Source organism: Macaca fascicularis, chromosome X (genome assembly GCF_037993035.2).
Source record: "Macaca fascicularis isolate 582-1 chromosome X, T2T-MFA8v1.1".
NCBI lineage: Eukaryota > Metazoa > Chordata > Mammalia > Primates > Cercopithecidae > Macaca > Macaca fascicularis.
The window spans coordinates 44,302,001-44,316,780 of NC_088395.1; the positions used below are offsets into that span (position 1 = coordinate 44,302,001).

Here is a 14,780-nt window from a genome sequence, read left to right on the forward strand (position 1 = left end):
TACAGTTTTAAAACCTTGGGTTATTCAAACTCATGTATAAGTCTCCAGCTGAATGTGCTAGTTACTATGGAAACATGGTCCCTGTGTGAGAAGAGCTTGAGGAAAGTGTATTCCTGGCACAGATTGAGCAGTGGACAGAAAGAACAAAATGAGAGACATTTGTGCCTACACTACCACCCTTCAGCCATGAAAACATGACAAGAACATAGAATACCATCTACAGTCGGTGTTCTGTGGGCAAGTTGACCCAATGTAGACAGAAAGAGGGACTAAATCAACTACTCACAAAGAACGGTTTTCCCCTGGGTTCCAGAAGCAACACCCTGGATAATATTTCATCTTGTTTACTTATAAGAAAAATTCCCTCTCCTTTTACAATAGGGACATTCTTTCTGCCCACCTCCTTCGGGTGGCTGTCCTTAAAAACAGAAGTTAGTCATCAAAAGTCCTACCCTGGAACCTCACCTAAACACTGTTCTCGATAAGGGAGGACAGAGTATAAGCTGGCAACCCTCTTATGTGATGAAAATCAGTGGTTCTCAAACACTGGTGTGTCTTAGAATCCCCCGGAAGACTTGAGAAAACTCAGAATGTTGAGCCCCTTCCCCAGAGCTTCTATCTCAGTCGATCTGGGTGGGGGGAGGCACAATAATTAGCATTTCTAAAAAGTACAGGGACCATTCCTGAGAAGCATCAAATCTAAAACTCAAAAATAGAACCCTAAAGTCTTTAAAAATAAAAGATTATTTCTAGAAAGACGAAGGACATCATGTCATAGCAAAGGCAGACTTTTAGACATTCTATATAATTCTTAATTGATTTTTACCACTTTTACAACTATAACACAACTACTGTTCTCTCTCCTTCGAATGTTCTACAACAACACCTGACCCCAATCAATTTTATGAAATTCAGGATGTCTTTTTCTTCTCCTTCTCCTAGACTTACCACATTCCCTTTATCAATGTTTCTCCCCCAGGATCTCCTGATCCATTATTTGCCTCACACAGGACTGCAACCCTTAGCCCACATCCTATTCAAGCACCTACAATGTTTCCCCACCACTTTTCCCCTGACTTCCTTCTCCAGGGCTTGCTCTCCCTGCAGAAGCAAAAAGTAGCCAAGGGCAGTGTCTACATTCTATCTGCATGATTTACAGGCAGGTTTTTCTCCATGTCTATTAGGAATACTTCTGGAAGTCCATCATTTAAAATTATATTCAGCCAAGTGAGAAATCTATGGTTACTGAACTCAACCAACCTCTCAAGTGAAAACAACAACATTAATCACCAAGTAACATTTTTAAAAACACGTATAAATCCTTGAAATCTCTATAGCAGGGGTTGGCAAACCACAGTCAGTGAGCCAAATCCACCAGGCCACCTGTTTTTATATGACTTTTGAGATAAGAATGGTTTTTACATTTTGAAATGGTTGGCAAAATCAAAATAAGAGTAATATTTTGTGATATGTAAAAATTATATCAAACTTGAATGTCAGTGTCCATAAAAAAAGTCTTATTGGAACACAGTCACACACGACCATTTACATTCTGTCTGTGGTTGCTTTCACGCTACAAAGGCAGATCTGAGTGGTTGTGACAGACACCGTATGGCCCACAAAACCAAAAATATTTCCTATCTGACCCTTTAAGAAAGAGCTTGCTAACTCCTACTCTACATCTTTCCCATCTTCGGGAGACAGACATATAGATAGATATGGAAAGGCAACATAGATTGGAGATAATATTACTTTAGGGGCCTCCAGATGATACTTACTAAAATAAGCACTCAAGTAAGAACCTGTTAATACGTGCATGTTAATCAACCTCATTAAAAGCCTATAATAATGTCTCCCCGGACTTGCAATTAGATGAGCTGCGTGACATCTGTTTTGTCATGAGAACTATGTTATAAACCCCAAACACATTTGGGAAAGATCAGACTAAAATCATGGTTCCCTCAAGCACCTGTCTTTTTCCATAAACTTCTTGAAGTTCCTCCGATGAGGTGTGGGCTTGAGGCCTATGCAGGTACGGAGAGAATCCTCTTCAGAACCAAAACCGTTGTAAGGTGGAAATTTCCTTTCTATTTTTGGAGGAGGAGAAGGAGGCTTGCATGAAACTGAGGTAAAGTTCTCTAGAACAAAACAAAGGCAAACAAAACATCAATATTTTTATTGCCCTGATTATGGCTGTTTTGAAAGGTTTGTTATGTTTTCAAGATCAACATGGAGATCTTTGTAGACTATTTTAAACTCTTTCAAACAAAACACAGCAAAATCCTGTGAGAGTACGTTTCAATCATGTTTACAAAAACCATGGAACTCAATAATCACCATTGGTTCAAAAGTTAAAAAAAAAAAAAAAGAATCTATGTCAAATAAGTAAATGTTTATATTTTGTCATCACATTCCCATTTCTGAATAATTTTTGTTCTCCTCTGATTTTTCCAATAATATGAAAATTCATACTTGAAACTTTATGCCACTCATTCCATATTTTAACCTGTAATTTAGCCCTCTCCTATCTCAGTCAACACTCACTAATAAAATTCTTTTCCAAACAGGACTTATTCCTCACTATTCACCTTTATCCTTCCCCATCCACCATCTCCTACTGCACCCTCTATTTGAGTACCCTCCATTGCCTCCAAATCAACTCCAGGTCATAGTATTTCCCTATGAAGTTCAAAAACAAACACCAAAATAAAACTTTCCTCTCACCAGCCACAGCCCCAGGTAGCTTTTGTTAAGCCCGAGAAAAGACTACAATTGCACTCAAATGCAATGAAGTGAACAAACAAAACAGAAAGAGAAAAAACTTTTAAAATAGCCAACTGCCTACTCTCTCCAAGGGAGTGCTATGCGGTAAATACTGTTGATTTTATTTATATACTTATCATCTGTGAGGAAAGAGAGATGGAGAGAGAGCTGGTAAGATATATGTAATAGCCTAGGAGCTTTCAGGTACTCATTTGCGAGGCTGTACAATCTCAGAAGCAACCGTGCTCTCCAGAGCAAGGAACATATTGACCCGATCTATCCAAGTCACTGTGTTTGTCTCCAACATAAATGGCAAAAAAGATGCCAGATCTTTCCTAAAATGAAACAAAACAAACTCCCACAGAATCTATTTTCTACTTCTTCTCTAAGCTTCAGTATGACATAGGTGTTTTCAATCATGAATGAAAGGAGTTCTACATAAGCAAATATTTCCTTTTCCACTGTCGAAGTTCTCATAGAGGAAGAGTACAAATTTTAGTGTACACCTCTAGAAGAGAAAATGGAGATCAATTTTTCATCCAAGACAACCTAACTCTTAATATTAAGGTGGTTTTTTTGTTTTTGTTTTGTGTTTTAACTGATGATCAAAAGGCTAAGAGCTTGAGGCCATTTCTAACTCTTGTTGAAAACATTTTCGGCTTTCATATTTCCTTAGACTTCCTAGCAGCCTTTGTGTGAAATTTCCCCAAACACAATCCCCAAAAGAGTCTTGTTACATCCTAACAGAGACTGCTTACAGCAGACAGGTTTATAAAGGTGACTCAGTGAAAGGGGGGAGCCAGTCTGCCTGTACAGAAGTGACTTGTGAGCTTCAACTATTACTATTTTTGTGGTGATTAAAGAAAAGTCTTGGAAATAAAGAGGAGAGTTCAAATCTTGGAATTGGGCAGAATTGCAGTAGATTCTATCATTGCTAACCATTACATCTAACGCACCACTGTTTGGTCTTTCATTTCAGGAAGAGCATCATAACCATGGCAGGAGAGCTCTATGTGATTACTAAAAAATCTGGGCCTGAGCAGTTTCTTACAACAGGAGACATATACATACAACTCTACGTACCAATCTAAGCAGTCTAACCAAAAGAGGACACATATTGAATCTCAAAGTAATTAGGACTGCATTCTACACTTCCCCCCAGAATTACAGGGCTTATAACACACTGTTGTTTTCTCAACCATATAATTTTTGCAACGGATTTAAGTAACAAAAGAACCAATTTAGAGCTTTCCTCTGCACCCACAGTGCCATCTAGTGTATAAAAGCTGAGAACTTTTCCACTCCATCATGCCTGACTTTTATACCACCACATACATCTTTTTGGAAACTCTGGCTCAAGATCCAACTTTAAATTCCATTTCTCTGGGTAATTTGCATACATTCACAAAGCTCTGAACTCACAGCTGAATGACAAGTTTCTTCACTTTGGTTTTCCATCATCCCAGCATCCCGCATGTTTTAGGTGTTCAAAAATATTCATTGAATAAATGAAAAAGTATACATTTTTGTACAAAGCATCTTCCCCAATGTCTTAAGTTGGCATTCTGCTAGATCCTGAGACAGATATATCTTTTAATTATCTGATTTCTCTAATTCCAAGTGACTTGTCAAAACATATATATATCTCGAATGTCCATCCATGGTTGACGAGATTCCAACAAATTGGCAGAGAGATGATACATATTACAAAGGAGTCTTAATGTTTCTTCGTGGTGATTTTCTATTCCCCATCTCAGTGGGAAAGACTACTGGGAAAAGCCTTCAATTTCATTGCTTATGTTCTAGTAGCCTAGAGATGAATACAGGTTTTGGGAGGCTAGAAGCTTAAATAATTTGGGCGAAGCTCTTCTAGACGAAGAATGTCAAACTACTAAGACAAAATTAGGCCAGGGCCTTGGATTGGGACCCCTGGAAAGGAAGACCTCTAAAGATTATGATTCATTAGCTTCAAGGTAAATCCACTTGTACTTGTATTCAATACCCACATCAAATGATTTCAATGAAACCTATATTCGTGAATCACATCATGTTAGAGCTATAAAATCTTTAAGAATCCTCCCATCTCAATCATCTTCATTTTATATGGGAAGCAAAAAAAAACAAAATTGTTAGGTCCATCAGGACCATGTGATGAGACCAGAAGCCAATTCTATCCTATTGATGCAATTTTAAGTGTCCAGTTCCCTCAAATAATCATTAAACACTCATCTTAAATGTTCTGCTGTTCCTAAAAATTCAGAGATGGCCAGAAATGACTCCACAAAATTAAAGGTCTTTAAGATTTTTGTTCAATCTAAGTATAGCCTAATAAGTGTTCAAAAGCAATGAGAATGAACAGTCTTGTTACTAGTTTCATTGTCCCAGCCACTAAGAAAAAATAAGAAAGTCCACTGATAGACAAATAACAACCTAAAGCAGAAATTCCTACGTATGAACAGTTTACATTTGATCCCTGTCCTTTTAGTGAAAGAAACACCTGCTGGAACCCCTAGAGCCTTTTTCAACCTTCATGCTATAGGAAAGATCAACAGACCTCCATCTGCCGGTCGGTGTTCATTCACATAAAATAATGAGGGAGTGACATGCTACAGCCCAGCAGGCAAGCCAGGGCCAGAGGGATGGCCAAACTGCCTGATGGAGGGGGTCACACTGCACTATTAAAGAGAAGAAATCTATGGAATCACCTTCTCCTTAGAATCCTTAAAAGCATGAAGGAATCATCTTAAGAGATTGAGTTTTACACAGGAGCTCAAATGTCTCTTGGAATTCTAGCAAGCCCTCCACTTCTACATAAATAGAAAGGTTATCCATGTACCTTTCTTGGGACTGTGGCCAACTCCTTGTCTTTGTCTGCCATTTTTTCTCCCCCCAAAATATGTTGGGGTATCATCACACAGGAGAAGGTACTAAAGCACCAAGGCTGCATTCTGCGTTAGAAGTCTTCCCCGACTTCCTGCTAGAGAGGCCCCTAGCTGTGTTGCTGGTACTTGTCAGATCCTTCCTGCGTGCTGCACAGTGGAGACACCCAGGTTTTCTACTGAACGCAATAATTGACAAGGGAGGAAATGTGACCACGATTATTGACAGAACCACAATGATTGATGGGACTTTGTCCTGGTTTGGGTTTTAAGGATACCGAAACATAACACATGTAATTTGGTCAGTTTAAAAAATTGCTGGGACCGGATGAACTATAAATAAAATTAAAATGGCAGAAATAACTGTATCTAAGTAACATTAAGGATATTAATTTCACCTTACCAAAAAATCAGGAAAAACAAACGCAAAGATTATCAGAGAATACTGATTCATTCTCCCCTCCACCTCATCATAGATATAATTTCTAGTCTTTACTTACATTAAGTACACTGTTGTAACTTAAGAAATGTTGTGTAATAATAGTGTCTGTTAAATGGGATATTTTAACATATGTTATGAGAAATATAAAAAGTCAGTGCGACTATGAAATGCATCATAATTTTGCATTTGCATAATTTTCTGTTTAAATGCATAATGCTCATGTTATATTAGCTTTAGAGGCACAGAGTACTTTTTTTTACATAATACAATTAGTCCACAGAGTGAACAAAAGAAGTGAACAGAAAGAAATTAAGCACAAGGACTCAACTGAAATGGACCATAGGACATTTGAAGCTGGTACATTTACCCAGGATGACTCGATTTGGAGCACAACAAGGAATTCACATTGCCTCCAAAAATTTTCTAGAGAAGCCGTTAAGACCCTAACAACATACTAAGTCTCACCACTAGGACATTCATTTTCCCAAATTCAACTTTCATATTCTCACCAAGCTGACAGACAAACATCAACCAAAAGTTGGACTTTATGTTTAAGGAATCATACAATGCTTTGGAACATTTACCACGTCCTTTATATTAAGGTAATCATCAGGTGTAAGTTATGGTTTTTGGTGACTCATCTTGATATATACATTTAAATTTTCATTCTATACTAAAGACTTATGGATTCCAAACAGGCATCTACATTTATTAAAGGCCAAATTCTTTTCCCATAGTCTAAGGGCCACCAGCAGCTTCTCCAGAGCAGCTGCCACCTACACATTCCTGGCTGCTTCTTGTCCACAGTCCCCAAGGCAAATATGCCCAACTGTGTCCACTGAAGGGGACTAATTTTAGAAAATAAAATAAAAAGAGGTCACCAATTTGGCCCCAGTAGGGCCCATACATTTTGACTAATCTGGCATGCAGATGCAGTGCAACAAATTCCCCTAATGAACCTAAGAGTAAAACTGAAAGCCTTTTTTACTCTAACCCCTTTGTGTGCTTGATGTGCCTTCTCTCACAATATAGAGACTCCCAGAAGGCCAGGAATACTACACAATGCAGACAACAAGACACATAGTATGGCTTCATCTCATTCTAGAGACAAAGCTCCTTGTCTTTTAAGAAGCTGCGGTTGCACTTGGCTTCCATCTCACCCCTCGGGGAAGTGTGTTCATATGAATACTCCAAGGTCCAGAGAGAAGTACAGGACTAAGTACCCCCTATCCCAACTCCAGTCCCAAACTGGGACGTCAGCAAGTCTCATCAATTTCTAGCAGCAGCAGGTACCTGGAGACTCAGGTAGAGGGGAGTTTAACAAATGAGGGTTTATGTTTTAGGTTTCACGTCACATCCTCCACCAGCTTCCAAGACACTCGTAACACGGTGTCACACGCTGCAGGTCTCAGTTCCCCTTCCAGCCTAGAAACCTCTTATGCAATTCTGTATCTCCTAAGTCTACTACAATGACCTACATATAGTAGGTGCTCAATCAATAGCTCATTTTCATTCTGAACTGAACTAACCTTATTGGAACGGAGTTAATGTCTGAGAAGAGAGAAGCTTAAGACCTGGCTGAGCCTCACCAGGAAAGGGAGAGCAAAACTAGCAGAAGAGAATTCCCTTGATAACTCAATTAGGTATACCCATTGTGGTAAGAATTAAGTGAAAAGAAAAGCATTCATTTTCCATTTTGATTGCTCAGCCAAAACATTTACCCCATACCGGAGTGGGGCAGAGGACTATAAAGGAAAATGGAAGTCCCTGGCATCAGGCAGACAAGTTCAAATCTTGGCTCACTCTTTGCTCACTGCATAACCTTGGACAAATGAGCCCCCTTTAAGTCTCAGTTTTTTTCACCTCTAAAACGGGGATCATGAGCCTACCCATAGAGAATTGTTAGGAATATATAAGACAACAAACAGCTGGAAGATAGCAAATGCACAATAAGTGGTAGCTATTATGAGCCTAGCATTTGAAACTCCAAAGTAAAATCTTAACTGGGGAACAAAGAGTTTAATTTTAAAAATATTTTAATTGACATACGTATCACTTACCAATTCCATATTTAGACTTATAATAAGACTTTGTAAATTCATCACAGTCATAAAGGAGCACTTTTCTTCCCCACACATTGATGGTGACTCCGAGGGACAGGTCACTATCTTTGTAAAACTCTTGGTCTACTTCTCCTAGCTAATAAAGACAAAGGAACATAGCATTGGCACCATGGACCCTCCAAAGAACCAGGAACCCCTTCCCAGAGAAAAAAAGGAAATTAAAAATAAAACTTCAGTCTTTAATAACTAAATTTTAAAAATCAAATAAAAAAGCAACCAGTTGATGTTAATGTTCTAAAGTATTATTTTAGCACTGTAGTATTATACTTACAAACTGCAATGCAATGCATATATTTATATAGACATTTCAGCATGCTTATTACTAATAAACAGCAGTACAATGCATATTTATGTAATCATCGATTTCATTCACAATCTCACAAGAAAAGAGTATGTAACTCGCCCCACTATTCAGGTTCCAAAGAAGTCACCCTAGAAACAGGTAATAAAATGTGAGGTTCCTTCCCTTATATCTATCCATCAGGAAGCCATCCGCTTGGTTCTTTATAAAGTCACCATACAAATTGAGAACCGCTCGATCTGTTATCTGGCCTGGTTGATAGACTCTAGGTGGGCAATTCTGGAAGACAAAATCAAAACAAGGTGTGGTAGGATTTAATCCATTCCCTTTCTTACTATAACTCCAGGGCTGGCATACAGGTGGCACTCAATGAATATTTGTTGAATGAATGAATAAAATGAATTAACTGATGTTGGCACACTGTAAATGTCAGGTATGTCATTATTATTTTATATTTAGCCTATTTTTCAAAGTCATTCTAAAAACAGGTTTTTCTGGCACCTCCTGGTTGCCTGCTATGCGTATCCCAGGGCTCACTCTGGGACAAACTGTGCCTCCCCTGCCTCCAAGCACACGCAGTAGGGCTTCTGGCAGTGGGCTCAGAGAATCTGGAAAAACCTCCCGTGAGGACTGAATGGTCAGCAGTTATTTGCCTCGGAAATCAGTGTTATGGTAACCTTTCCATGTGCACTAAGAAGATACTTTACCCAAATAAGAAAGAAAATATAACAGAGCTTTTGAAAAAGCCTTTATGTTTTTAAGTGTCCTTATAGGTGTTTACAGGTCCTTTGATGGTGTTTTTTTGTTTTTTTGTTTTTTTACTATGTTACCACATTTTAAAGACAGGGAAATAAGCTCAAAGAGGTTATGCGATTTGCCCAAGGTAGCACAACTATTAAGGGGCAGACTCACAACTCTAATCCAGGTCTGGGAAGTTTCTGCTGCCCCCAAATTACATGAGCTCTCAAATGGCCATAAATATTTATAGAAATCAATCTGACAACTCTTTTTAATATCAAATAAAATGCAAAAGTCATCACTGCCACTAGCTAGTGGCTAGTTGGTGACCAGTTGCTACACTCAGAAAAGGCACTTTGGTTTGTAAATTTGCATGTGTATGTTTGTGAGTGCATGTGTACATGCACATGTAGGTGCATGTGTATAGTGTGTGTTTGTATTCACAACCTAGACCAAACCATGGGCTCTCCTCAGTAGTCTGTAGTGCCCCGTCCAAAGCCACAAGCAATTCTTTTACTAAGGAGTCATTTAGTTTCATAAAACTGGATATGAACTCAATGATGAATAGGTACTTTCTCTTACATTTGACTTTTTTCCTTTACTTGCCTTAACTTCAATGTTCCAACTCTAATTGATCATATTCTCTGTATTACTTTCACAGATGTATATTAATAGAGAGCACAAAATGAAAGTTTTCTAAATACCTGCACCAGTGCATGGTTATTATCATCACATAGTCATAACACACAACATTCCAAACAGTGACTCTAGTCTCTTGACTCACAAGCAAATTCAGAAAGTGGTTATGTCCACTGCTCACCTTGGGCAGCTTACTCCTCCGGAGGAACATTTTTATAGCATCTCGGCCTGAGTTGTGTGGAAGCAATTCTTTGATTTCAATAGTATCATCACACAAGAAGTAATGCAGGATGAGTTCTCTACGGTCTCCAAACATTGAGACTGAGTCATCCCACAGGCAGAAGAAACACAAAATCTTGCCATGATACTGGAGGAACTGTTTCAGGGTGTCGAGGGATTCGTAGGGACGTAAGGGCTCTACGTGTTCTAGAACCTGCAAATGGAGAAAATGTCAGTAATAGTTGCAGGGTTTGCATAATCACTTCTAAGATACACACAATCAAGTGACAAATATATAAAGATATATTTTTGGCCAGGTACAGTGGCTCATGCCTGTAATCCCAGCATTTTGGGAGGCCAAAGTGGGAAAATTGCTTGAGTTCAGGAGTTCAAGATCAGCCTGGGCAACATGGCAAAAACACAACTCTTTTTTTTTTTTTTTTGAGACGGAGTCTCGCTCTGTCGCCCAGGCTGGAGTGCAGAGGCCGGATCTCAGCTCACTGCAAGCTCCGCCTCCCGGGTTTACGCCATTCTCCTGCCTCAGCCTCCTGAGTAGCTGGGACTACAGGTGCCCGCCGCCTCACCCAGCTAGTTTTTTGTATTTTTTTAGTAGAGACGGGGTTTCACTGTGTTAGCCAGGATGGTCTCGATCTCCTGACCTCGTGATCTGCCCGTCTCGGCCTCCCAAAGTGCTGGGATTACAGGCTTGAGCCACCGCGCCCGGCCAAAAACACAACTCTTAAAAAAAAAACATTAGCCAGGTACGGTGTTACACCCCTATAGTCCCAGCTACTCAGGAGGCTGAGATGGGAGAATTGTTGACCTCAGGAGGTCAAGGCTGCAGTGAGCTATGTTCACACCACTGCGCTCCAGCCTAGGCAACAGAACATGACCCTGTCTCAAAAAAAAAAGAAAACAAAAAAGATCTACTTTTCTATAGACTATTCTGTGATTTTGTTTTTTAATTTCAACTATGACATAGATACATATGCATCTATAACCAGTTTTAACCTTAAGAATAGAGACAAACAAGTATGAAGAAGTTTTTCATATTAAACAGTAATACACTAAATTATACTTCTGGCCAGGCGGGGTGACTCACACCTGTAATCTCAGCACCTTGGGAGGCCAAGGTAGGTGGATCATTTGAGGCCAGGAGTTTGAGACCAGCCTGGTCATCCCCACTAAAAATACAAAAACATTTAGCCAGGTGTGGTGGCAGGTGCCAGTAATCCCAGCTACTCAGGAGGCTGAGGCAGGAGAATTCCTTGAACCTGGGAGGCAGAGGTTGCAGTGAGCCAAGATTGTGCCACTGCACTCCAGCCTGGGCAACAGAGCAATACTCCGTATCTAAATAAATAAATAAATAAATAAATGAAAAAAACTATACTTCTTTAATATTTTTTAAAACTGACTTTTCTCAAAGATTTAAAATTCTTATTTAAGAACAGACAAAACTAATCTATGGTAACAGAAATCAGAATAGTAATTGCCTCCAGGTAGGGAATTTGACCAGAAAGGGGGAGAAAGGAGCTTTCTAAAGTGATAAAAATATTCTACATCTCGATTTTTGTGTTGGTTACTCAACTGCACACATTTTACAAAACATGTTGACCTATACACTTAAGATTTATACAATTGACTCTATGTTAATTATATCTCAACCAAAAACATAATTTGTCTTTTCACTGGGAAATTCACATGTGTACATAATTCTTATTCATTCAAAGATTTTTGTGAAGGTAAAAGGGAAGAAATATATTCACTGTTTTATTTTAGCTCAAAAAGCTTTAGGTATCAAGGATAAGAATGCCCCGGAGAAACAGGAGCACAGCAAATGGAGAACTTAAGGTCTGCAGAGCCTCTGCCTCGGCTGTCCTCTGGCCCAGGAACCACTAGTTCCATAGTCTTCTTGATGTAACTCTTCCCTCTATTTGCACTTCTGCAGCCCTGTCGTGGAGTTAAACTGCCCCCATTTCATCTGATGTAATCAAATAGGACTGTTACATAAAGAAGTGCACACTGACAAGGGAGATGTTATCCCAAATCAGGTTATACAATCTTTTTGTAAATTCTTGAAATTTCTATCTGTTGAGGGCAGTCTAGGTGCAGTCTTAACCCAAGACAGCGGGGAGACATGATGGCTTTCCAAAGACTCTTCAGTCTTATCCCTGATATTTAAATGAAATTATGAGACCACAATTTCAATTGATTGAAAAACGTTTCTTTGGCATTATGAGGCCTCTAAGAAAACCATTATTGATAATATACCATTGGGATTCTTTTCAGTCTAAGTTAAATTGTTTAATTTTAACTTTACAGTTCAAGACAGCAAACACTGCAGAAGTAAATGTATGAAAGTCAATATAGAAGCCTCTTATTAAACTCCTAATTTCCCAAAGATTTCTATATTTATTGAAGAATTTTCTCCCTGAGGGAATAAATGCTAAAATGATGTTCCCACTCTGAAAGGAAATTATTTAAAACATTTCTTAGCTGTTCTTGGTATTTATTCGCAATTCCTGGCACAAAAGATCTTTTTCTGGGGGTGGCTGGCAAGATGGCCGAATAGGAACAGCTCCGGTCTGCAGCTCCCAGCGAGATCAATGCAGAAGGGGGGTGATTTCTGCATTTCCAACTGAGGTATTCGGCTCATCTCATTGGGACTGGTTAGACAGTAGGTGCAGCCCAGGGAGGGCGAGCCAAAGCAGGGTGGGGCGTTGCCTCACCCAGGAAGCGCAAGGGGTCGGGGAACTCCCTCCCCTAGCCAACAGAAGCCATGAAGGACTATGCCATGAGGAACAGTGCACTCCAGCCCAGATACTATGCTTTTCCCATGGTCTTTGCAACCCTCAGACCAGGAGATTTCCTCAGGTGCCTACACCACCAGGGCCCTAGGTTTCAAGCACAAAACTGGGCAGCTTTTTGGGCAGACACCAAGCTAGCTGCAGGAGTTTTTTTTCATACCCCAGTGGCGCCTGGAACACCAGTGAGACAGAACTGCTCACTCCCCTGGAAAGGAGGTGGAAGCCAGGGAGCCAAGTGGTCTAGCTCAGTGGATCCCAACCCCACAGAGCCCAGCAAGCTAAGACCAATGGCTTGAAATTCTTGCTGCCAGCACAGCAGTCTAAAGTCGATCTGGGATGCTGGAGCTTGGTGGGGGGAGGGGCATCCGCCATTACTGAGGCTTGTGTAGGCAGTTTTCCCCTCAGAGTGTAAACAAAGCCTCCAGGAAGTTCTAACTGGGTGGGGTCCACCACAGCTTGGCAAAGATTTTGTAGCCAGACTACCTCTCTAGATTCCTTCTCTCTGGGTAAGGCATCACTGAAAGAAAGGCAGCAGCCCTAGTCACAGGCTTATAGATAAAACTTCCATCTTCCTGGGACACAGCACATGGGGGAAGGGGTGGCTGTGGACACAGTTTCAGCAGACTTAAACGTTCCTCCTGCCAGCTCTGAAGAGAGCAGCAGATCTAGCACAGCGTTCGAGCTCTGCTAAGGGACAGATTGTCTCCTCAAGTGGGTCCCTGACCCCTGTGCCTCCTGCTAGGAGACACCTCCCAGCAAGGGTTGACAGACACCTCTTACAGGAGACCTCCAGCTGGCATCTGGCGGGTGCACCTCTGGGATGAAGCTTCCAGAGGAAGGAACAGGCAGCAATCTTTGCTGTTCTGCAGCCTCCACTGGTGATACCCAGGCAAACAAGGTCTGGAGTGGAGCTCCAGCAAACTCCAGCAGACCTGCAGCAGAGAAGCCTGACTATTAGAAGGAAAACTAACGAACAGAAAGGAATAGCATCAACATCAACAAAAAGGATGTCCAAATGAAAACTCCATCCAAAGGTCACCAACATCAAAGACCAAAGGTAGATAAATCCACAAAGATGAGGAAAAACTAGCACAAAAAGGCTGAAAATTCCAAAAACCAGAACACTTCTTCTCCTCCAAAGGACCACAACTCCTTGCCAGCAAGAGAACAAAACTGGACGGAGAATGAGTTTGATGAATTGACAGAAGTAGGCTTCAGAAGGTGGGTAATAACAAACTCCTCTGAGCTAAAGGAGCATATTGTAACCCAATGCAAGAAAGCTAAGAACCTTGAAAAAAGGTTAGAGGAATTGCTAACTAGAATAACCAGCTTAGAGAAGAACATAAAAGACCTGATGGAGCTGAAAAACACAGCACGAGAACTTTGTGAAGCATACACAAGTATCAATAGCCGAATCGATCAAGCAGAAGAAAGGATATCAGAGACGGAAGATCAACTTAATGAAATAAAGCATGAAGACAAGATAAGAGAAAAAAAGAATGAAAAGGAACAAACAAAGCCTCCAAGAAATATGGGACTATGTGAAAACACCAAACATACGTTTGACGTACCTGAAAGTGATAGGGAGAATGGAACCAAGTTGCAAAACACTCTTCAGGATATTATCCAGGAGAACTTCCCCAACATAGCAAGACAGGCCAACCTTCAAATTTAGGAAATACAGAGGACACCACAAAGATACTCCTCAAGAAGAGAAACCCCAAGACATATAATTGTCAGATTCACCAAGGTTGAAATGAAGGAAAAAGTGTTAAGGGCAGCCAGAGAGAAAGGTCAGGTTACCCACAAAGGGAAGCCCATCAGACTAACAGCAGGCCTCTCTGAAGAAACCCTACAAGCCACAAGAAA

The 14,780-nt window shown here is 40.3% G+C and overlaps 1 protein-coding gene across 1 annotated transcript in view; it reads right to left on the minus strand.

Moving 5' to 3' along the window:
- Positions 1-14,780, minus strand: part of EFHC2 (EF-hand domain containing 2) — a 195,737-nt gene that overhangs the window by 92,183 nt on the left and 88,774 nt on the right. Inside the window, exons 5-8 of the mRNA XM_045383159.3 lie at positions 10,067-10,318; positions 8,674-8,787; positions 8,145-8,283; positions 1,970-2,138 (exon numbers count right to left, since the gene is read on the minus strand). Of these exons, the coding sequence (XP_045239094.1) occupies positions 1,970-2,138; positions 8,145-8,283; positions 8,674-8,787; positions 10,067-10,318 (674 nt within the window). The remainder of the gene's footprint in view (positions 1-1,969; positions 2,139-8,144; positions 8,284-8,673; positions 8,788-10,066; positions 10,319-14,780) is intronic.